Here is a 24,950-nt window from a genome sequence, read left to right on the forward strand (position 1 = left end):
AACAAGACAGGCAATAACAAGTGTTGGCAAGGTTGTGGAGGAAAACAAACCCTCATTCACTGCTGGTGGAAATGTAAACTGGGGACAGCCACTGTGGACAACAGTATCGTGGGTCCTCAAAAATTAAGAATATGACCATATGACCCAGGACCCTCTTCTGGGTATCTATCTAAAAAACTCAAAAACATTTATTCAAAAAGATATATGCACCCCTATGTTCATTGCAGCATTATTCATGGTGGCCAAGACATGGAGACAACCTAAGTGTCCTTTGATAGAGAACTAGATAAAGAAGATGTGGTGCACATGTATTATGGAATACTACTCAGCATAAGAAAAGATGAAATAATTCCATTTGTGACAAAATGGATGATCCTTGAGAATATTATGCTAAGTAAAATAAGTCAGAAAAAGCTAAGAACCATATGATTTTACTCATCTGTGGGATATAAAACTGAAACTTATAGACACAGACAACAGTATGGTAGTTACCAGAAGGAAGGGATGTCAGAGGGGTAGTAAGGGTAAAGGAAGCTAATATATGGTGATGGAAAATAATCTGATTTTGGGTGGTGGGCACACAATGCAATACACATATCTCACATCCCAGATTGTACACTTAGAACCTATATGACCGTATTAACAAGTGTTACCCCAATAAATTTAATGAAAAAAGAAAAAAACCATAAAACCCATATAGCTTTAATAACTTCAATTTTTCTGTAAATATAAACTGTTGTAAAAAATGTCTAATAAAAATAAAAAATAAAAAATACTTTAACTGTAAGTGAAGAAAAAACAAAAAAGACCAATGTAACTTATAGTTCTATATAACCTATACTATGAATTCTTAAAAATAAATTTCTGAATATTTCATTAGCGATGATAATTGTTACAGGCAAATCAATGTGAACGTTACAGAAGTACAAGAATAATGGCACATTCTTCAGGGCAGGAAAGGGCTGAGTTTAATAGTGTGACCTTAGTCAAAGGGAGTGAATTTAACTCAGAAAATATGCAGAGGTAAATGGGAATCTTATTTCCCCTAAAATGTTTAAGAAGAAGTGTGACGTAAAAGAGATTAGAAAATATTGTCAGAAGTCAAAAGGCAATTTAGTGAAGAAAGGGGGTGGGGTGGAATGAATTAAGTACATTTTTCTTTTAAAGTATCCATTGCAAATTTATTATGCATTAGGAAGCTTAACTTAACCAACAACATAGTAAAAAGATATGTTACCTCTGTTCATAGCAGATAGGTTAGAATACATATTTTCTTTTAAGTGTATTTAGTCAATACATAATTTTTTATAAAAGTTGTATATATATATATATATTTTCTCTCAACACCTTCATTATATTTATAAATATAAATGTACTCCATCAAAAATTTATTTTCTAATATTGCTTATTTTCCCAGAGCAAAGACTTCAGTCTGGGCATTGACTTGTGTCAATCACAGCTGTGCTCAGTTTTAAACAGAGTAGGCACTGGAGGTTACTTTTAGGAAAAGAAAATACAGTAGTCCCGCTCTATATCGCGGTTCACTTATCGCGGCCTCACTATATTGTGGAATTTTTAAAAATATTACATTTAGGACTTCCGGCCAAGATGGAGGCTTAGACGGACACGCTAGGTCTCCCTCTACAACTAGAGAGGAATACAACTACTTCAAAACAAAGGATAACTAGAAATTCCAGAAAATAAAGCTACACGGAAGCCCAACATATGAAGTTATAAACCAGCGGTGCCATTTGGGCAGGTAAGAGTTAAAGAAGGCAAAGCTGTTTGCGGAGCGGCAGGCGGGGCGGCGAAAAATCCCGGAGGCAATCAAGCCCCTGGCATGCGCGACTCCGGCGCTGGGGAGCAGCCGCAGCATCGCCTTGAACAGTGAGGCCCAGGGGGGCGGGAGGACGGATCCCGGTCTCCTAGCTGAATAACTGTGTGAATCCATCTTGGACCCCCGCCCCCACAGAAAGCACCACAGGGCTGCGAAATAGGTCGCGGACAGGCAGGCGCCGGCCGGTCGCTGATTTGTGACGCGTACACAGGCACTGCCCTGGACAGCCGGCCCAGGAAAACAAAACGCATCTGTCAAAATGTGGCAGACAAATATAGAGATCCCGGTGGCACAGCTCACCAGGCAGCAGATAGAGAACCTGACAGATGAACAGATAAGAAACCTGTCAGAGGCTCAGTTCTGGGCCATTGTTATCAGGTGGCTTACAGAATTCACAAAAGAGCAGGAAAAAGATATGAAAGAAGCGAAAAACTTTCATAACGAAAGGAACAAAACCACATACGAGACAGATGGTGAGGAATCCAGAGTTCATTTCAACAAACTGGAATATGGAGAAGGAACAAGCAGTCAACCAATGCAGCGAGAGGAAATAGGAAGCAACAATGAGAGGATCAGAAACCTCTGGGACAGCTATAAAAGGCCCAACATAAGAATCATTGGTTTGCCAGAGAATGAGGAAGATGAACTAGAACTTGAAAAATTGAGTGAAAATATAATAAAGGAGAACTTCCCAGACTTGGGGAAGGGAATAGACTTGCAGGTCCAGGAAGCAAGGAGAGTTCCCAAGAGACTGGACCCAGGGAGAACCACTCCAAGACACATTATAATCAAAATGTCAAAAATTAAAGATAAAGAGAATCTTAAAAGCAGCAAGAGAGAAGAAAAGAATTATGTACAAAGGGGTCCCAATTAGACTATCAGCTGACTTCTCAAGGGAAACCCTACAGGCAAGAAGGGACTGGCAAGAAATATTCAAAGTAATGAAAATCCAAAACCTACAACCACGAATACTCTATCCAGCGAAATTGTCATTCAGAATAGAAGGACAGAGAAAGTGTTTCCAGGACAAAATAAAACTGAGAGTTCATTAGATCCAAACCACTGTTATATGAGAAGTTAAAGGGACTGGTTTAAAAAACAGAAGCTAGGGAGATGAAACAAAGGCAAACGAAACAGGCAATGAGATTGGAAAAGGAACTGTGGGTAAGGGAAGCATAGTGGGGGGAGGTCAACAGGGAGGGGGAGTGGGGAGAGGGAGGGGGATGATATAGGAATTGGGGATCATGGTAGGAGGGAATGGAATAGACGGAGAGAGGTTGGGAGGAACTGTAAGCACAACTAATGGACATAATCTAAAAGGGGGGGACAACTGGAGGGAGGGGGCCACCGGGTGGAGGGGAGCAGAGGGAAGGGAAAGTGGCACAAATGTAATATTTTAATCAATAAAACACATTAAATCTGAAAAAAAAAATATTACATTTAGTTATTTATCATGGATTTTTCACTATATCGCGGGATTTTTTGGTACTGTATACATATGTTGTTAAAGTTACGTAGGTTTGAGAGTATAGAACATGTTTAAGAACATAAGTAGTGTTTATAAAAGTGTGGAAAAGGTTAATAAGGGAGTGGGAAAGGTTAATAAGGGACTGGGAATGACTTATAAATGTGTGGGAAGGGTTTATAAAGCCTTAAAATATATATAAATACTAAAATAAATGTAAGGTTCCTACTTCATGGATTTTCACCTATTGCGGGGGGGTCTAGAACGTAATACCCATGATAAGTGAGGGAATACTGTAAACATTGAATTTAATATTTCATGGATCTTCTTTAAAAAGTTCAATTTTTTTAAAGGACTAGCTAATACTATACTTCTAAAAGTTGATTATTATTTTTTACTTACCTGATCTCCACTTGGAAAATACCGAACAAAAATTCCCAAAATTGTTCCTGTCAGCATACCAATAACTACGTTCCAAAAAGAGATTACAATATTTTTAAGTATATCACCTATAAGGGCACACATAAGGAAAACATTTTATAGAGAAGTGTTTTTACATACCCAGCACATCAGAAAATCAAACCTAGGTGATTAATGAAAAAGGTATGTATTTTATAGAATACACAAAAAATAATCCATTAATATTAACATATAAAAAATATGTAGATCTATTTTTTAAAGATTTTATTTATTTTTTAGAGAAGGGGGAAGGGAGGGAAAAAGGGGGAGAAAAACACTGATGTGAGAGAGAAATGTCAATTGGGTGCCTGTCGCACATACCTCGACCAGGGACTGAACCCGCAATCCAGGCATGTGCCCTGACTGGGAATCGAATGGTGACCTTTTGTTTTGCAGGACTACACCCAGCCAACTGAGACACATGGGTCAGGGCTGTGCAGATTTACTTGATAAATTACATATGTACTCTTAAATAATTTAACATATACAGTCAACTGAAAAATGTTTACTGAATAAATAGGCCAGAAAACAAAACCTAATAAGCTACAATGTGCTCCCCTCACACACCCTATCTAAGAAATCTGGTGAGGTAGAAGAATGGACAGAGATTGACAAAGAAGCATCTCGGGCACCTAGCACAAGGCTGGCAATGTTTATCTCTGATATACTATATGAAAAAGAAAAGATGATTTAAATATAAAAAACAATTTAACAATAACAACATAAAGAAAAGGTTTATTCCAGGGTTAATCTTGGGGCTATTCAAGGGTCAATTGAGTTCTCAATATGTTTTATGCTATCATGTCTGTACTTAATTATAATAATTTTAAAAAAATGATACTGGGTCAAAAAATGTTCAGTGATGCTTTGTGTCTTTAACTGAGTAAGGTATGTAAATATATATAAAGAATCAGCCCTGGCTGGTGTGGTTCAGTGGATTGAATGCTGGCTTGTGAACCGAAAGATCACCAATTCAAGTCCCAGTCAGGGCACATGCCTGGATTGTGGGCCAGATTCCCACTTGTGGGTGTGAAAGAGGTAACCGATCAATATATCTCTTGTGCATTGATGTTTCTCTCCTTCTCGTTCTCCCTTCTTTTCTCTCTCTAAAAATAAATTTAAAAAAATTTGAAGGGTAAAAACAGCAAGATTGTTGGAATAGAAAGCCCAAGAATTTCAATACCCCACAGAGACACCAACTTAACAATATGTAGTCCAAAAATCTTTATGAAAATCCACAAGTCAATTAAGAAGTTGTAGCAAAAGAAGCAGTTTACTATGTATGTCAAGCGACCTCCCATTAGATTATCAGATAATTTCACAGCAGAAACCTTATAGGACAGAAGAGGGTAGGATGATATATTCAAAGTGTTGAAAGAAAAAAAAATTGCTAATCAAGAATACTATTCCACAAAATTGTCCTCAAAGATGAACAAGAAAGTGATTTCCCCAGATAAACAAAAGCTAAACTAAAGAAGTTCATTGTCCCTAGACCTGCCTTCAGAAGAAGGAGGAGGAGGAGGAGAAAAGGACTTCTTCAAGTGGAAATAAAAGGATGTTAGCAACACAAAAGCATACAAATATAAACCTATAAACCTCTGGTAAAGGTACATATATAGATGAATTAAAAATCCTGTATACTGTAATGATGCTGAGCACATCACTTTTCATTCTGTTATAGAATTTAAGATAAAAGCATAAAAATATCAACTAACTATAAACTAGGTTAATGGATATACAATATAAAAAGTTAAATTTGATATATTAAAAACATAAAGCAGGGAGGGTGACATGCAAAGGAGTAGAGTTTCTGTATGTGATTGAAGTTGTCATTTCAAAATAGACTGTTGTAACTATAAAGATGGAAAAAGGTATTCCATGCAAATGGAAACCAAATGAGAGCAAGGGTGGTCATACATCAGACAAAATAGACTAAGTCAAATACTGTTAAAAGAGATACAGAAAGACATTTTATAATGATAAAAGGGCTAGCTGACCAAGAAGATGAGGTTAGCTCTTGATAGCTACTATATTCCAAAATATATTCACAATATTATGTTAGCCAAAACGTCCATATGGATTTTTTTTTTCATAAAATAAAAGGCATATTTTTCATTTTAACGAATAACCTTATTGATTTAGGATATTTTGAGTATGTTGGCTATACCCCATGTGGTATAACTTGATGGTTCTCAATTAATGTCTTGATATGATTGTTATCAACTTTAACTGCTTTGCCCAACTGTGGAGCATTGCCCAGCAAGAAATTTCCAGCATGAGACTTCACAAACCACTTTTAACATGTTCAATCTGTCATAGCACCTTCTCTATACACAGCACAAATCTTTGTGTGTGTGTGTTTCAGTTGTGTTCTTTACCTTTCTTGAAATAATAAAGCATAATATGCCAAATAAGTTTCATATTTTTTCTATTTTCAATATTAAAATAGCTACACAGAAACTCACCAATTTTGATGTTTTTAAAAGAATCCATGCAGATATGACAGCTGTCATAATACAATCTAACAAAATTGTTTTGAATGAAGTTAAAGACAAATAAATGCTATTAGAGCCATCTTATAGAAAAAACCAAGTGAACTTTCTGGCCAACCCAATACAACCTTTAAAGAGTCCTTAAAATTGTAAGGGACAGTACATATAGTAATGCAATAAAAGAGGATTCTTTAAGCATGTAGCTACTTGGTTTTTCACATTTTATGTCCTCCTCAAATTAGGTTTGGTTTGTTGTAGTATGCTCCCATAGCATCCTATACTATGTAACATTCATCACAATTGTATTTTTTAATATGAACTCCTTGAGAACATGGGCCACATGATCTTTTCTATTGCTGTGTTGAAAGGCAGTATAGAATAGCATTTAAAAGTGTGGGTCTGCCCTAATTGATGTAGCTCAGGGGATTGAGCACTGGCCTGCGAACTGAAAGGTTGCCAGTCCGATTCCTAGTCAGGACACATGCCTGGGTTTCCGTTCAGGTCCCCAGTTGGGGACATGAAAGAGGCAACCAATCAATGTTTCTCTTCCTCTCATTCTCCCTCCCTTCCCCCCTCTCTAAAAATAAATAAATAAATAAAAATTTTAAAGAAATATGTGGATATAGGGGCAGAGTGCCAGATTTGTATCTTGACTCCTCTACTTACTTGATTTGTGACTTGGGCCATTATTTAACCTCTGTTTCTCAGATCACAGCACTATTGTGACTAATAAATGAGTGGAAATATATTTGAAACTTAGAACAAGTGCCAAGCAATTACTCAACAATATTGTTGTTCACTGTTTATCCTCAGCATTGGGCACAGTAGCTGGCACAATGAAAGAAGAGCACAAATTTTTTTTTTGAAGGGATAACTGATACCAGTAATGAAGATAAAGACGATCAGATTTGTCAATAAAAAATTTTAGAACTTCTAGCGCTGACTGGTATGGCTCAGTGGGTTGGCTGTTGTCCCACAGACCTACAGGTCACCAGTTTGATTCCTGTCAGGGCACATGCCTGGTTTTCAGCCCGGTCCTCTGTTGGGGCACGTGCGAGAGGCAATTGATCGATGTGTCTCTCACACATCAATGTTTCTCTCCCTGTCTTTCTCCCTCCCTTCTCGCTTGAAAAATTTGGAACTTTTGAATGACAAAAAAGAATTGTTATAAACTTAAAGGTCAAATTAAAAGTGGGAAAAACTGCCCTGGTTGGGTGGCTCAGCACGTTAGAGCATTGTCCCCTACACCAAAAGTTTGCAGGTTCAACCCGTGGTTGGAACGTGTACAGGAGGGAACTGATCAATGTTTCTCTCTCACATCAATGTTTCTCTCTCTCTCTCTCTCTCTCTCTCCTCTCCCTCTTTCTCAAATCAATCAACATATCCTCAGGTGAGGATTAAAAAATGGGGAAAACTAAAGACTATAAATCAAAGGATTATCATTCTTTATTTTATGAAGAATCTTCACAAATCAAAAAGAACAAAACATGAACAGACCTATAAGGCAAAATATTTCAAGAAAAGCGATTTATAATACATACTAAAATGTCAACGGTCCATAAACACAAACATTTGTTTAATATAACTAGTAGCGAAAGTACTTTGTTTAAAGAGATTTCACATTTCACCTACCAAATTAGCAAGGTGAAAAAAGACAATACCTAGTTTTGAAAAGGGTGAAGAGAAAGTGGCAAACGTGTACATTATAGGAGGACATGATATTGTGGCAATATATTTCAAAAGCTTATAAGTCTTTATACTTTTTAGCTGAACAATTATACTTTTAAGTTTAAGAAAATATTAAAGTTATGTACAACGATTTAGCTATAAGCTGTTCAATCATGTATTATTTTAATAGAAAATACGGGAATCAACTTCAGTTTTCAACAAGTTATTAAGATGCAGCCAGTTTAATTCTATGCAAAATAACTCAGGTTATAAGCAAGTATGGTCAATATTCAATAATTTTATAAGAATGTTGGGAGGAGAGAGGAAGAGAAAGAGAAAGAGTGTCTGGATGAACTAAGCATGAAAAAGATCAGAAATATTATTCCTGATATATGACTGTTGCACATTTTATTTTTATCTTTTCCCTTTTAAAAAATTTATATCTTAGGATTTCAAGAGAAACTTATATATTACTTTTTAACTTAAAAATATTTTGCTGCTTCAATAATACAGAAGACTGAATTTTCAAACATTGCAGATAACTAAAGCATTATTAAATTTGGAAATCTTTACTTTCACAATTTTTGTAGAGTGACATTCAAGACCAAGTATCACCTTGCAGGGAGAGTGGACCATAGTGCAAAGACCTAGAAGTAATGGTGTGTGGTAAAAGTTTAAGAACTATGTCTCTGGGGATAGGCCAGAATGCCTTAATTTGTATATTTTGCCAGTTTGCTTGATATAAATACTCCCACCATGGCAGACTTTAAGCTAGCAACATGACATCTGAGGACAATAAAAAGGGCCACATACTAAACCTGACAAGCTCAGGGAAGGTCTGCGTGGTGGCCTCACAAACTCAGAGATGTAAAGTAGCAACATAGAATGGTCTGGAATTAAAACTTTCTAACTAAAACCAAGTCATAGCAGGTAGTCATGCCCTAGGTCGGTATCTTTCTTTATAAAAACCGATCTTACTGTGCCTGTCTGTTCTCTTTTTGCGTCTAAGATAACATAACTTTAAAATGTCAGAATAAACCCCCCTTTTCCAGACCTCTCAAGGCACAATCATTTTCTAGAGCATGAGACCCCAGATTCCCTCATAGTTATCTTGTTGCCCAAATAGCATCTCCTTGTACTGCAAATGCTAATTGTTAACTATCCTATACCCACCAATGTAAAAGAAGTATGTGTCTCTTCATTTTACTTTTTATCCAATCATTTTATGGGCTTTGCTTTCTCCCATCTCTCTAATCTACCACCAGTGGATTTCATGTAACCCCTTTATGTCTCCTCCTTTGATTATAATGTATAAAATAAATTGCAAAAGTGTCTTTTTTGAGAGCATTTTCTCAATCCATTGAGATTTTGTTTCTCTGCAGTTGTCATCAGTTTGGCTCAAATAAACTCATAAAAATTCTCAAAAAAAAAAAAAAATCACCTTGGGATTCAGAATTGGTGCAGGATCTTGTCTCACCACCACTACCAAAAGGCAGACAGTTGTCCACTCTATATGTGTAAGTCGTCTTAAAAATAAAGCAACCATTTATTCACAATGATGATCAAAAGGTACATTTCAAAAATATCTATTGTACTGGTAATACTATTGTTTAATATTTTCCATTGAAAACTGTGATAAAATTCAAAAGCAACATGAGCAGATAAATGCTAGTAAAATGGCTCTCAAATTAATTGAAGTACTGTATATGGTTATTAAAATGAAATCAGTTGTGTTAAGTAGTGGTTTTTTAACATTGAAATTTCCTTCCTGGTCTAGAATGAGCTTTCTATGAAGAATAAAAACGTTAAATTTAAAAACTCTTGGTTAATAAATGAAGGAAAGCTAGAAACCTTACTTAACTAACAACAATAACAACAAAAAAGCTATAAACTATATGACAGTGGTTGTATTTTCTTGTTTACCTGTGGAGAAGACTATGCTCATGCATGTACCAAATCCAGTGATAGCCATGATATCATCCAAACTACTAGCAGCTATTAGTAAGGTGGGAATGCCTTTCTCAACACCATATCCTTTTTCTTGCAAAAGTAGCATGGAAGGGACAACAACAGCAGGAGACACAGCACCTACTACAAAACTGAGAGAAAGACTTTGAAAACCAATTTTAAAACATTCATTTCACCAAATAAATTTTTTATTAAAATTTACAACAAATATATTAATCTTTACAACAACTTGAAGGGTAACATTTCTGCTTTGAGTGAATGTCATTTAACAATGGTAAAATTTTCCCCTCACCCAGGCCCTGGCAACTACCATGCTATTTTCTGTTTCCATGATTTCAACTATTCTAAATATCCCATTAAAATAATATAGTACTTGTCCTGGTTTATTTCACTCAGCATAATATCATTAAAGTTCATCCATGTTGTAGAGTGAGAAAAGATTTCTTTCTTTTTTTATAGCTGAATAATATTCCTTTGTGTGTATATACTACACTTTCTCTATCCATTTATCTGTAAATGGATATTTGGCCTGCTTTCACCTTTTGGCCACCTTAAATAATGCTGCAATATCTCTTTGAGATCCTGCTTTCAATTCTTTTGGGTATATACACCCAGTAGGATTACTGATTTTATGGTAATTCTATATTTGTTTTTTTGAGGAACTTTTAAACAGTTTTCCAAATTTTATTCCTAACACCAGTGCACAAAGGTTCCAATTTTTCCACATCTGTGCCAACAATTATTTTCCGTTTTTTAAATAGTGACCACCATAGTGATATCTTATAACGGTTTTGATTTTTATTTCTCTAATCATTACAAATTTCGAGCACTTTTACAAACTTGTTGACCATTTATATATCTTCTTTGGAAAAATGTCTATTCAAGTCATTTGCCATTACTTAGTCAGGTTTTTTGTTCTTGTTTTTGTTGCTGAGTTGTAGGAATTCTTTAAATATTCTGAATATTAATTCTTTTTCAGATATATGCTTTACAATTATTTTTTCCTATTTTGTGTGTTGCCTTTTGTCTTGTGTTTCACTTGCTGTGGGAAAGTTTTCAACTTTTATGAAGCCTAATCTATCTACAAGGGGGGACTCCAAAATACTGTTATTATATTCTGGAGGGAAGGGCCCTTGTACTACAGGCTTCTCCCACTCCATGAGTGTTCTAAGAGTCCCATCTGTATCAAGTACCAGCTGGTGTTGTTGTGAGAGGCTGCGCTCAGCTTCTGTGAATTTTTCTGAAGACTCTTTTAATGCATTTTACCATTTCAGTATGGGTGATTTATGAGCACACCTGCCCACAGCATGCCGAATGTTCAGTAGTTTTTGACCAAAAATGACATGACCCCCATGCCCACTCTCCATATTCACCTGGTCTTGCCTTAAGTGACTTTTTGTTTCCCTGATGAAAAAGTCCTCAAAGGGAAATGCTTTGCTGATGTGGAAGAGGTGAAACAAAAAATGGCAGAACCATAAAAAGACATCAAAATTGATAAGTTTAAAAACTCTTTTGAGCAGTGGAAAAAGTGTCTCAATAGGTGTACTACATGGAATGAAGAATACTCTGAAGCTGACTGAAGTTTAAACGTGTAAGAATAAATACACAATTTTTTATAAATAAATTCCTTTTTGATATCTCTCCTCATATTTTTGCTTTGGTTGCCTATGCTTTTAGTGTCATAGCCAAGAAATCACTGCCAAATTGAATGTCATAAAGCTCTTAAATGTGATTTGTTGGATATAGTATTCTTGGTTGGAGGTTTTTTTTCCAGCATTTTGAATCATTCCAGACCATCTGGTCTGCAAGGTTTTTCCTGAGAAATCCATTTATTACCTTATGGGAACTCATGGTTTTCTCCTGCTGTTTTCAAGATTATTTCTGTGACTTTTGAAGTTTGAGTATAGTGTGTCAGTGTAGGTGTCTTTGGTTTTACTCAGGTGGTAGTTCTTAGAGCATCTTAAATGTGTATGTCTATTTCATTTCTAAATTTGATAATTTTTGGCCATTATTTCTTCAAATAGGCTTTATGACTATTTTTCTCGGTCTTCTCCTAGAACTGCCATAATATGCAGTTTGGTCTATTTAAGGGTATCGCATAAGTCCCTTTTGATCTCTTCACTTTCCTTTGTTTTTCTTTTTGTTCCTCTGACTGAATTCAATTGACCTTGTCAATGAGTTCACTAATTCTTCCTTCTGATTAATCCGGTCTGTTACCAATAGTCTGTAGTCATTTTTTCAATTTTGTTATTGTATACTACTGCTCAATAATTTATTTTTTAAAATAGTTTTTATTTCTTTGTTGTAATCTCATTTTATCATGCATCATTATCATGATTTCTTTTAGATGTCTATGTTCTCTTTTGATTCATTGAGCATTTTAATGATGTTAACTTTAAATTATTTGTTGGGTGATTCACACATTTCTTTTGTTTAGGATTGGTTTCTGAAGTTTTGATAGTTCCTTTGAGCCATAATTCTCTGCTTCTTCATGTTTCATTAACTGTTGAAATTTACATATTAAAAAAAAGCCACCTCTTCCATTCTGTATAGACTGTCTTCATGAGGGAGAAGCCTTCCCTGTCAGCACAGATAGGAATTCTCAGAGCATCTTAAACAGTTCTAGGATATATATTCTCTGCACTTGGGTGTGTTATCTCCAGCTGAAGAATTTTGCCTTTTTCTACTCCGGAGCATTCCCAGAAGTCTATCTGCAGTAAAGCAATGTTTCTAAAGGTGTAGTAATGGAGAGGACTCACTTTTGTTTTCAGTGGACCTCAGGCATCTAAATTTTGCCAGCCTCTTTTCTGTCAGTGGTTCAAATAAGGAGAGACAGGAACCAGTGCTTGGGGCAGCCCTTCAATATCCAGAACTTGGTTGCATTTTTATATGCCAATAACAAACTAACCAAAAGGAAAAGAAAAAAGGCAATCCCATTTACAATTGCTTCAAAAATAATAAAATACCTGGAATAAACCTAACCAAGGGTGAAAAAACTTATACCTGGAAAATTATAAGATACTTAAGAAAGAAATAGAAGACAATACAAATAAGTGGAAGTACATACCATATTCATGAATAGGAAAAATTAACATTATTAAAATGTCCATGCTACCCAAAGCAATCTATAAATTCAACACAATTCCTATCAAGATTCCAATGTCATGTTTCACAGTCTAGAACAAATATTTCAAAAATTTATATGGAACCACAGAAGGCCCCACATAGCAACAGCAATCCTGAGAAAGAATAAAAAAATCGGGGGAATCATGCTGCCTCATATAAAACTATACTATAAGGCCATAGCAATCAAAACAATATGTAGTGGCATAGAGACAGACAAATGGGACCATATCAAACTAAAAAGTTTTTGTATAGCAAAAGAAAGCATCAACAAATAAGACAATCCACAGAATGAGAGAACCTATTCACCAATAGATCTAATAAGGCATTAATAGCCAAGATTTATAAAGAACTTATACAACTCAACACCAAAAAAGCAAACAACCCAATTAAAAAATGGGCAACGACCTGAATAGACACTTTGTCAAAGAGGACATACAGATGGCCAAAAGACATATAAAAAGATGCTCAATGTCACTAATCATCAGAGAAATGCAAATTAAAACCACAATGAGAAACTATTTCATGCCTGTCAGAGTGACTATCATCAATAAATCAACAAACAAGGTATGGTGAGAAGTTGAAGAAAGGGGAACACTTTTACACTGTTGGTGGTAACACAGATCAGTGCAACCACTGTGGAAAACAGTATAGAGATACCTAAAAAAATTAAAAATGGATCTGCCTTTTGACCCAGCAATTCACTTCTGGAAATATAGCTAAAGGAACCCAAACCAGTAATTTGAAAGAACATAAGTACCCCTATATTCACTGTAGTGTTATTTACAATCGGCAAGATATGGAAGCAGCCCAAGTGCTCATCAGTAGATGAGTGGATAAATCAGCTATGGGACATTTACATAATGGAATACTATTCAGCTGTATAAAAGACGAAAGTTTTACCCTTTTGTAACAGTACGGATGGACATGGAGAACATTATGCTAAGTGAAACAAGCCAGTCAGAGAAAGACAATACCACATGATTTCAGTCATATGTGAAATCTAATGAAAAAATTGAATTAATAAACAAAATAGAGACAGACTCATAGATAGAAAGGATGACAGCTAAGGAGGGAGAGCAGAGAATGAAGGTATTGAGAAAAAAGGTGGAAGGATTCACGGACATGTACAACAGTGTGGTGGCTGTCAGGGGGAGGTTTTTATTTTAATTAAAACATTTTTATTGTTCTATTAAAGTTGTCCCATTTTCCCCCCATTGTTCTCCCTTACTCTGTGGGGGAGAGGGATTTTAAGGAAACTAATGGTAAAGAAAAAATACAATAAAAATGATTTAAAAAGAGCATGGCACAAATTAATATTATTTATCCTGTGTACTAATTCAGTTAGTCTTTTTTCTCTAAAAGAGCCCCCCCATTAATCAGCTGATACAGGATGGGAGAAAAGAAAGAAGAAAAGAAAAGAACTCAAAATAAAACAAATAAAAAACAAACACAAAAAGATGCAGGGTAGTGTGAACAGGATTCCAGAGGGTGGTGCAAGTGGAATTCAAGAGGTTGGGGCGAGCAGTACCCCACAGGGTGATGTAATTGCTTTTCCCCTGGGAAGGGCTTGCTCTCCCTGAGACAGATGGCTGCTGCCGTGTCCAAGTATATTCCTGCACAGAAATCTCCATAACTGCTCCCCCCAGATCTCTCCCCAGTGACTCCCACTCCAGACTCTCCTCATGTGACTCCAGTCCATGCCACCCTCCCTTTGCTGGAGCTCAAGGGGAATGGCTGCGAACACAAAACCTATGTTTTGGACTCTTAAAAATAAAAATAGTGGCTTTGTCTCCAGCAGGCTCTGTCTCTCCCCAGCAGGCAAAAACCCTGCTGCCTTTCAGCGATGCATGGTTGTCTGACCCTGGCATTGGTGCTCTGTGTCTGGGCCTGGGTGTGGCCTCACTCTTCTCCTCGTGGGGAAGCTCCCACAGTCGTGCTGCAACCTCAGCCCACCACCTTCGTGAACAGGGCCAGCCCCTTTTATGCCCCCGCCCTTCCTACCAGTCTCTTGGTGGTTTCTTCCCGTCCCCGTTAAAAGTCTCTTTGTAGGTAATCTTTGGTTCATTTTTGGTGACTGTTCCGCTCTTTAGTTTTACTTCTAGTTTGTTCTGGGAGGAGGTGCGATATATCCTCCTACACTGCTGTCATCTTGTGACCCAGGTGAGTATGTTAAAGCAGGTGTTACAGATATTTTTCATATAGTTAAGGACTTAAAGAAAAATGTGAACATAAAAGGAAAAAAAATGAAAGCTAGAATAAAGAAGCAAATGGGACTTCTGGAAATAAAAGATGCAACCTAGGTGTCTGTCAAAGATGAATGAATAAAGAAGATGTGGTATAAATGTATGCAATGGAATGTTATTCAACCATGAGAAAAAAGGAAAATCAATATTGTGACAGCATGGCTGGACCTTGAGAGCATTATGCTGAATGAAATAAGCCAGACAGAGAAAGACAAACATTTCATGATCTCACTTATACATGGCATCTAAAAAGCTGAACTCATAGAAACAGAGTACAATGATCGTTACTAGAGGTTGAGTGTGGGGAAAATGGGAAGATATTGGTCAAAAGAGTATAAACTTCTATTTATAATATTATTAAATTTGGGTAATCTCATGCACAGATAGTGATTATAGTTAATAATAATGTATTTTATACTTGAAAGTTGCTAAGAGAGTAGATCTTAAGTGTTCTCATTACAAAAAAGAAATGGCAATTATATGACAAGATGGAGCTATTAGCTAATGCTATACTGGTAATCATTTTGCAGCATATAAGTGTACCAAACTAACACAATGCACATCTTAAACTTACATAATGTTATATATCAATTATATCTCAATAAACCTGGAAAAAATTAATGTAAAAATGTGTGATGGCTTATGACAATTAAAAATATCTGAACTGAAAATTTCACTGGATAGGATTAACAGAAGGTTGAACACTGCAGAAGAAAAGATCAGTGAATTTGGAGACATAGCAATAGAATATATACAAAATCAAACAGAGTAACATGACTGAAAAAAATTAATAAGAATATTAGGATTTATGCAGAATAATATCAAGCAGTTAAAACATGTGCAATTGTAGTTCTAGAAGAAAGAGGAGGAAATATTTAAGAAATAGTGGCTAAAAATTTTCCAAATTTGATGAAAAACTATAAAAGCACAACTTGATACCACTACATACCCAGTAAAGAATGCTAAAATTAAATAGGTAGACACTATCAAATACTGGAGAAGATACGGATAACCTGAAATTTCATACATTGTTGGTGGAAATATAAAATACAACAATACTTTGGAAAACTGTTTGGTGGTCTTTTAATAACATTAAACATTATCTTACTCTATGACCTAGCAATTCTACTTCTAGGTATTTCCCTAAGAAGTGAAAACAAATGTCCACACAAAGACTTGAATGAAAAAGTTCATAGCTTTATTTGTAATAGCCCCACACTGGAAACAATCCAAATATCTCCCAAGTGAATGAATCAAGTCAGTGGTATATTCATACAATGAAGTACTACTCTGTGATAAAATGGAATGGGCTACTGGCCATAATATAGCTGCATCTCAAACACAACTTGCTGCCCCAAAAGGGGCAGAAACAAAAGAGTAAATATTATATAATTGTATTAACCTAAAATTCTAAAAAATAATCTAATCTATTGTGAGAGAAAGTAGATTATGGTCTGCCTGGGACCAGGATGTAATTGACTGGAGTGGGGCATGAGAATTTTGTGGAATAATGAAAATGTGCTGTACCTCAACTGTGCTCATGTATACATGGGCATATAAATTTGTCAAAACTCACTGAAATGTTCATTAAAAACAGGTGCTCATTTTATTTTATGTAAACTATACCTCAATGAAAGTGATTTTAAAAAATTAGTAGCTTTCATATACATCTGAAAAAGCTAGTTAGAAAATGTTATGAAAAAATTTCATCTACATCAATAAAAAACACAAAATATCTAACAACAAAACTATGAAATAGTCTAGACTCTTATAAAAATTAAAACACTACAATACTTAACATGTGAACAATTGGAAAAATGTTTCACATTTGTGTATAGGAGCTTCAATATTATGAAGATGTAATCTATCCTTCCAGTTAACTTATTCTTTTGGTTCTATGCCAATTAAAATCCTCTCAGGATTTTTCATTGCGGAGAGCTTAAAATGAAAAACCAAGTCAATGTAAAAAAGACATTGTTTTTGTGAAGGTAAAATAATTAAAACTGTGTAATAGCAACACAAAAATAGACAAAATAAATTGTAAGAAAACAATGCCAAGTGTAGAAACAAACTCGTGGGATTTATTATATGATAGAATTGACATTTGAAATCAGTTTGGGAAGAAAGAACTTTTCTATATATGGTGTTGAGGCAATTACCTATTTATGTGTAAAAGAATTCTAGCTGTTTTAAAGAATTAAAAATTAAAGTTAAAGTAATAAAGAATAAAATATAGACAAAAATATTTGTGACTATGAGGTAAAAAGTACCTTTTGAATGACTCATAGAAAGTCATTAAACATAAAGATAAATATTGTTAAATTTGTTTACATTAAAAAACTATTTGTATATCAAGAGCAGTTATTATTCTTTTTAAAAAATATTTTATTTATTTATTTTTAGAAAGAGGGGAAGGGAGAGAGAAAGAGAGAGAGAGAAACATTGTGTGGTTGCTTCTCATGAGCTCCCAATCATGGACCTGTCCCACAACTCAAGCATGTGCCCTGACTGGGAATCAAGTTGCCGGCCCTTTGGTTCGCAGGCCAGTACTCAATCCACAGCCACACCAGCCAGGGCTATATTCTTTTTAAAAAATATTTTATTTATTCATTTTTAGAGGCAGGAAGGGGGGCAAAGAGAGGGAGAGAAACATCCATGTGTAAGAGGTACAACAACTGTTTGCCTCTCACATGCCCCCAACTGAGTATCTGGCCTGTGACCCAGACATGTGCCCTGACTGAGAATTGAACTGGTGACCTTTTGGTTCACAGGCTGGCACTCAATCCTCTCAGCCACACCAGCCACGGCAAAAACAGTTATATTCTGACTCCCCCTACCCCACCGTTTTCTATTTTCATGGTCAGGTGAATAGCTTTATGTATTGAACACTCTGTTGGAAATAATATATATTTTTAGATTAAAAAGTCATCATAAGTGAAGTTAAATACCTAGTGGTACACTGGGACAAGATATTTGCAATACCTATAACAGACAAATATTCTATATAATGAATAAGGAAGGAAACAAAAAACAAAAAAATGGACAAAGGATATGAACAGGGTAGTCACAGATAGGAGATAAAATTTAAATAAAAATATACAAAATAATACTCCTTTCACTATGGAGATTTAGAAGCCTGGAAAGTTATTTCTAAGGGTCTAGAATAACATAAAAACTCATAAGAGTTGTCACCTTGGGTAGGGGTATGGGCAGTAGGACTTAAAAGTCATGGTCATAAGTCTTTTTACTTTTATTTATAAAGTTCTAATTTTTCAAAAGGAAAATACATTTGGGTATTTTATAATAAAATTTAATTTTAAAAATTTATTATATTTGGCAGTAAATGTATAATGGGTGAACTTTGCTAATAAACTTCATTGAAATGAATATGTGGAAGCAAAAGTTAAGTGGATGGAAAAAATGAAGAGTTCAGGATCCAGAGATAGGGATTGCAGGCTATTATTATGAAGGATTTGGACATGAAGGAAATTGATTGTGGAAAGTAATAGATGGGAGATTGGATGTAGGAAAAAGTATTTGTTTGCTTATCTTTTTGGTTACAACATCATCTACATCTATAAAAGTCTTTCACATATATGTATACATAATATGTACATGTAGTCTCAACTGGAGTGTGTGGGCATGGAGCAATTAGAGAATAATACCCAAAACACAGCATTGCACAGCATTGGAAAACTTTCTGGCTCCCCCGGTGGAACTGTGTCTAGTCCACAGTTGGCGCCTGCCAGGTGCACTGTAGTGAGGGAAAGGGTTGAGAACCCTTCATTTCTTTAAGGTTGTTTCTGTGCTGGCTTAGGGGAGGGGCTCTCATGGGTGAAATAATTTTTTTAACCATTTTAATGTAGCTGGTTTTGGCTTTGCACTTTCCTGGGATATTATGACTTTTTAACTGGTTTCTGGAGTTCTCTTAAAGCGTTTTTAGACAGTATATTGTTAAGTTCGTGTCTCTGTGGAAGAACAAAGTGTGGGGCTTCCTATTTTTCTAAAGGATTGGGCTGGCCTGGCAGAGGGTCCCTGGTTTATTCTTTGGGTGTTCTAGAGGGAACAGGCTATGAGGCAGAAGCTTGTCATTCTTCCAAAGTTGTGTAGTTTTTGTATTTTATGCTGTTTTAGTTTGTAACTAGCCCTATAGAAATAAGGTGATTAAAACAGGGGGAAATGATAGCAGGGCCCAGGTGTTAGAGTTTAGCCTTAATTGATAGGCTTAAGTAATTGAAGCTGTGACTGGATAGACTTTCTTTATCACCAAACCTTTGCTTCTGGAATTTTGCCTAGAAGGTGGCGGCAGGCAGCAGGACCCCAAATTGCTTTTCGGTAGCATAACTACTATTGAATCAAGATTAAAGCATTTCCATCTCCCTAAAAATTATCCTGTGTCTTGTTGTATCATCCTTTCCTCTAGCCCCATAGCCCAAGGCTACCAGTGATCTACTTTCTGTCTCTATAATTTTGCATTTTCTAGAACTTCATGTAGACTTTTATGCTTTGCTTCTTTCACTTAGCGTAATGCTTTTCGAGATTCATTTGTGTTGTTTTGTGTATCAGTATTTTGATCTTTTTTATTGCTGTGGATGTCTGTGACGCGATATTCTAGCGTCCGCATCGTTTAGAGCTGCGACTCAGAACATGGCGCGTTCCTAGAAGCCGCTTTCGGCATCAGTGGGCGGTGGCGCGTGGACTTGCAAGCGTGGGGCGCGGGACCAACCGACGCCACTTCGTGTTGGACAGTGGAAGCTGGAGAGCCGGGCTATTCGGACTGAGCCAATTGGTTTCCATGGATCTCAATAGTGCAAGCACTGTTGTTCTTCAAGTCTTAACTCAGGCCACCAGTCAGGATACTGCTGTGTTAAAGCCAGCTGAGGAGCAGTTGAAACAGTGGGAAACACAGCCAGGTTTTTATTCAGTGTTGCTGGTAAGTTGCTTAAAAATAGTTATTACTTTTAATAAAATGAGACACTATTCTATTGTTTTAAAAACCTACTTGTGTTGGTGGTTTACTTAGTGAAACTGATCCAAATGTTTGGCTGCCATTGCACTGCCATTTACTAATTCGAGGCATGGCACTTGGAGGACATTTAAGAGATGTTTATTGTTGGGTGAGTATACCCAAGCAGGGTATTAGTAGTATCTGCTTAGAAGGTTACACTGCCAGTTTTCTATTTTAGCCTGTAAATGCTGCCCTCAAGACTGTAAAGGAGGAAAGAGGAAGGACATCTCTAAAATCAGAGAAGGAAAACTCTGACCCCAAAAAACCTCCGCTGCCTTGCGGCATACCTCTTCAGGGGAAAGGCTAAGGGAGTAAACCCCGACAGAAAATCCGGAGCCGGAGTCCCTAAGGCGGTTTGACATTGTAGTCAACACCGGCAACTCCTGCGGCGCACCTGAAGCCAAGCTGTATTGACTTTGTCTTTCCCTTGGACCCTTCAGCTGCGAAGAGAGGGGGGGTCTGCTGCATGGGCAACAGCAGACCCTCCATATCACCCTGCCCAGGCTCTGTAGCTTCAGTTTCACTTGAGAGGACACTCCAGCGTCATCGCAAGATGTCGACTCAACACGGGAGGAGACAGATACCGGTTATAAGCTCATCCGATTGGCGAAGGAAACGAGCGCCAGGGGTCTCCTCTGACGGTGGGAGAGGTCATCGCACCTCACTGGACAGCTACCGTCTCGCCATGGCTCGCCTGCCCCACTGGGTGCGTGGGGATCAGAGAGGCGCCTCTCGAAAAGTGGGCCACAAAACACCCGCACCAGTTAATTCCAAGCAAACAACAAGAAAGAAGCCTCCGGCTCTTCGCCTCGCTAGCTGGAACATCAGGACCATGTGCCCCGGACTTACTGCAGACCTTCCGTGGATCAAGGGTGCCAGGAAAACCGCTGTCATCGATAGGGAACTGGCACGACTAAACATCGACATTGCGGCTCTACAGGAGACCCGGTTGGCCGACAACGGAACTATCAGAGAAACCAACTACACCTTCTACTGGCAAGGGAAGTCTCCGGACCAACCAAGACAGCACGGTGTTGGGTTCGCTGTGAAGAACACGCTTGTTAACTCCATAGAGCCACCCACAGGAGGCACAGAGAGATTACTTACCCTCCGATTGTCAACAACTTTCGGCCCAGTCAGCATTCTTAGCGCGTATGCCCCAACCCTCTGCGCCACCACCGAAGAGAAAGAACAGTTCTACCATGCACTGGACGAAGCGTTATCCAAGATTCCCAGAAGTAACGCTCTCTATCTCCTTGGAGACTTCAATGCAAGAGGAGGAGCCGACCACATGGCCTGGCCCACCTGCCTTGGAAACTTTGGGAGAGGAAAGATCAATGAGAATGGTCAGCGACTGCTTGAGCTTTTGTGTCACCACGGCCTGTGCGTGACAAACACATTCTTCAAGTGCAAAGAGATCCACCAGGTGTCATGGAGGCACCCCCGCTCCCGTCATTGGCACCAGCTTGACCTCGTCATCACCAGAAGAACGGATATTGGCAGCACCCTCCTCACCCGCAGCTACCACAGTGCAGACTGCGACACGGACCATGCCCTCGTGGTAAGCAAGGTGCGCATAATGCCGAAGAGGTTGCACCACTCCAAGATGAAGGGTCGCCCACGCATCAACACCAGTTGTGCCAGCAACCCAGTTAAGACCCAGCAATTCATCAACAAGATGGAAGATGCACTCGGCGAGGGAGTGGCGGCAGATGACATTATCGAATCCAATTGGCCACGTCTCCGCGACGCCATATACAACTCCGCCATTATTGCTTACGGGAAGAAAGAGCGGAAGAACACTGACTGGTACGAGGCTCACTGGGAAGAAATGGAACCCGTGATCGAGGCTAAGAGGAAGGCCCTACTGGCTTACAAGGTCACGCCCACTCCCAGTACACTTCAAGCTCTACGGGCTGCCAGGAACAAAGTCCAGAAGACCGCCCGCCACTGTGCCAACACCTATTGGCTAAACCTGTGCAGAAGCACTCAGGAAGCCGCCGATATAGGCAACGCACGAGGAATGTATGAGGGTATCAAGAAGGCAACAGGCCCAATCCCCTCCAAGATCGCCCCCCTTAAGTCCAAGACAGGTGAGGTCATCACTGACCAGGAACAGCAAATGCGGCGGTGGACCGAGCACTACCTCGAGCTGTACGCAACGAAGAACACTGTAACAGACACTGCTCTTAACGCCATCCCAGACCTACCAGTCATGGAGGAGCTAGACACCCCACCTACTGCGGCAGAGCTCGGCAAAGCCATCGACCGCCTTGCTTGCGGGAAAGCACCAGGAAGCGACGGAATCCCTCCAGAAATCCTAAAGAGCGGGAAACCAGTCCTGCTACAGCCGCTCCACCATCTACTCTGTCTCTGCTGGAAGGAGGGTTACATCCCCCAGGATATGAGAGACGCCAACATTATCACCATGTACAAGAACAAAGGAGACCGCAGCGACTGCAACAACTACCGGGGCATCTCTCTCCTCAGCGTCGTCGGCAAAGTATTCGCCCGGGTCACTCTTGCCCGCCTGCAGACCCTTGCTTCCCGCGTCTACCCAGAGTCCCAGTGTGGCTTCAGAGCTGGCCGCTCAACAGTGGACATGATCTTCTCCCTACGCCAGCTGCAGGAGAAGTGTCACGAGCAGCATAAACCACTCTACCTCGCCTTTATCGACCTCACGAAGGCGTTTAATCTGGTCAGTCGAAGCGGTCTCTTCAGCTTGCTACGGAAGATTGGCTGTCCACCACATCTGCTTGCTGTGGTCATGTCCTTTCACGACAACATGCACAGCACGGTGTCCTACAACGGCGCAACCTCTGAGGCCTTCCCAGTCAGCAGCGGAGTAAAGCAGGGCTGCGTCCTCGCGCCTACGCTGTTCGGAATCTTCTTCTCCATGCTCCTCCAATACGCCTTTAAGGACTGCAGCGAGGGTGTCTTCATTCACACCAGATCCGATGGCAAGCTCTACAACCTGGCCCGTCTACGAGCCAAGACCAAAGTCAAAGAGGTGCTCATCCGTGAGATGCTCTTCGCCGACGATGCAGCTTTGACATCACACTCCGAAGAGGGACTCCAGCAGCTAGTCACTTGCCTTTCCCACGCATGCAAGGAGTTCGGACTAGCCATCAGCCTGACGAAGACGAATGTTATGGCTCAAGGCACGGGGACTCCCCCATGCATCACCATCGACGGATACACCCTGGAGGTTGTCAACGACTTCACTTACCTCGGGTCCACCATCTCGAGCTCTCTGTCAGTCGACTTGGAGGTCAACCGGAGAATCGCCAGGGCAGCCACAGTTATGGCCAGACTGAACCGGCGAGCGTGGAACAATTCCAGCCTCACTGAGAAAACCAGACTGCGCATCTACCAAGCCTGCGTACTCAGCACTCTCCTCTATGGCAGCGAGACGTGGACCACCTACGCAAGGCACGAAAGGAAACTCAACAGCTTCCACATGAGGTGCCTGCGACGCGTCCTGCATGTCGCCTGGCAGGATAAGGTCCCCAACACCGAGGTGCTGAAGCGAGCCAATATGAGCAGTTTGCATGCAGTTCTTAGCGAGAGACGCCTCAGGTGGCTCGGCCATGTCAAAAGAATGGATGCAGGCCGTATCCCCAAAGACCTCCTCTACGGCGAGCTAGCAGAAGGCAAGAGGATGACAGGGCGCCCAAAACTGCGGTTCAAAGACATCTGCAAAAAGGACATGACACAATGCTCCATCAATCTCAACACATGGGAAGTTCAAGCAGACGACCGCCTAGCCTGGAGGCTCGCGGTCAGGCAAGGTACGTCACGCGCGGAGGCTGCGCGCAACGAGGAGGTGGTCCAGAAAAGATCGAGGCGGAAGCAGCGTCAGCAGCAGCAACAACAGCCATCTGCCTTCACCTGTACCAAGTGCGGCAGGGATTGTCACTCCCGAATCGGACTGCACAGCCATTCTCGGCGGTGCAGATATACTCTCAAGAAGCTACGCCATCGTCTCTCGAGACGGACGGCTGCCGACGACGACATGTAGTGTATAAGGAAGAGGCCATTAGATTAAAAATAGAGATAGATTACAACATAGGGGAGAATGAATAAATTGGTGAAGTGAATTATGTTGGCATTATACATTTAGGGACTATGCATGTTTGTTAAGGATATGGTAGGTTTAGAACATAACTCTGCTTTTGACCCTCTGAGTTCCAAGATTGTCTACCACTGTGAAAGTAATTTTAATGAAAAGCTTGTCTTTTCAATATTCTAAATATATCAATAATTTTAAACCAAGCATCCTTAACTAAATATTTTCATAGGGAAAAATGAAGAAATGTTACCCTAATAGAAATCCCCATTGCCAGGGAAAATTCATAAGGAAGTGGGAAATAACAGCAGTTGAACATGCCTCCATGAGGCACGGACCCATGGACAATCTTAAACAAACTTTCCTCAAATGTATCAAAGCCTGAAATATAAACACAGTCATAGTTAGACAAAATTATAATGGCCAGTAAGAAAGTTATTTGAGCAAATATTAAAATATATAGTCATTCACTAAGCTAAATCTTCCCGATTATTCCACTGAGCTTGAAATGCTAATACAGATAATTTTATATATCATTATAAAACATGGTGTTAATTGTTAAAAAAGATTCATTTCTTTGTGAGTAAGTAACTAGTTCTACTTTCCTTAATTTTC

At 38.8% G+C, this 24,950-nt stretch overlaps 1 protein-coding gene across 1 annotated transcript in view; it reads right to left on the minus strand.

Annotated features, from left to right (window-relative positions):
• Nucleotides 1-24,950, minus strand: part of SLC9B1 (solute carrier family 9 member B1) — a 74,968-nt gene that overhangs the window by 14,312 nt on the left and 35,706 nt on the right. Inside the window, exons 8-10 of the mRNA XM_090266365.1 lie at nucleotides 24,589-24,716; nucleotides 9,845-10,020; nucleotides 3,705-3,811 (exon numbers count right to left, since the gene is read on the minus strand). Coding sequence (XP_090122491.1) covers nucleotides 3,705-3,811; nucleotides 9,845-10,020; nucleotides 24,589-24,716 — 411 coding nt within the window. The remainder of the gene's footprint in view (nucleotides 1-3,704; nucleotides 3,812-9,844; nucleotides 10,021-24,588; nucleotides 24,717-24,950) is intronic.

This window comes from Furipterus horrens, unplaced genomic scaffold, assembly GCF_987537825.1.
Source record: "Furipterus horrens unplaced genomic scaffold, mFurHor1.1.pri manual_scaffold_2, whole genome shotgun sequence".
NCBI classification, from domain to species: Eukaryota; Metazoa; Chordata; class Mammalia; order Chiroptera; family Furipteridae; genus Furipterus; species Furipterus horrens.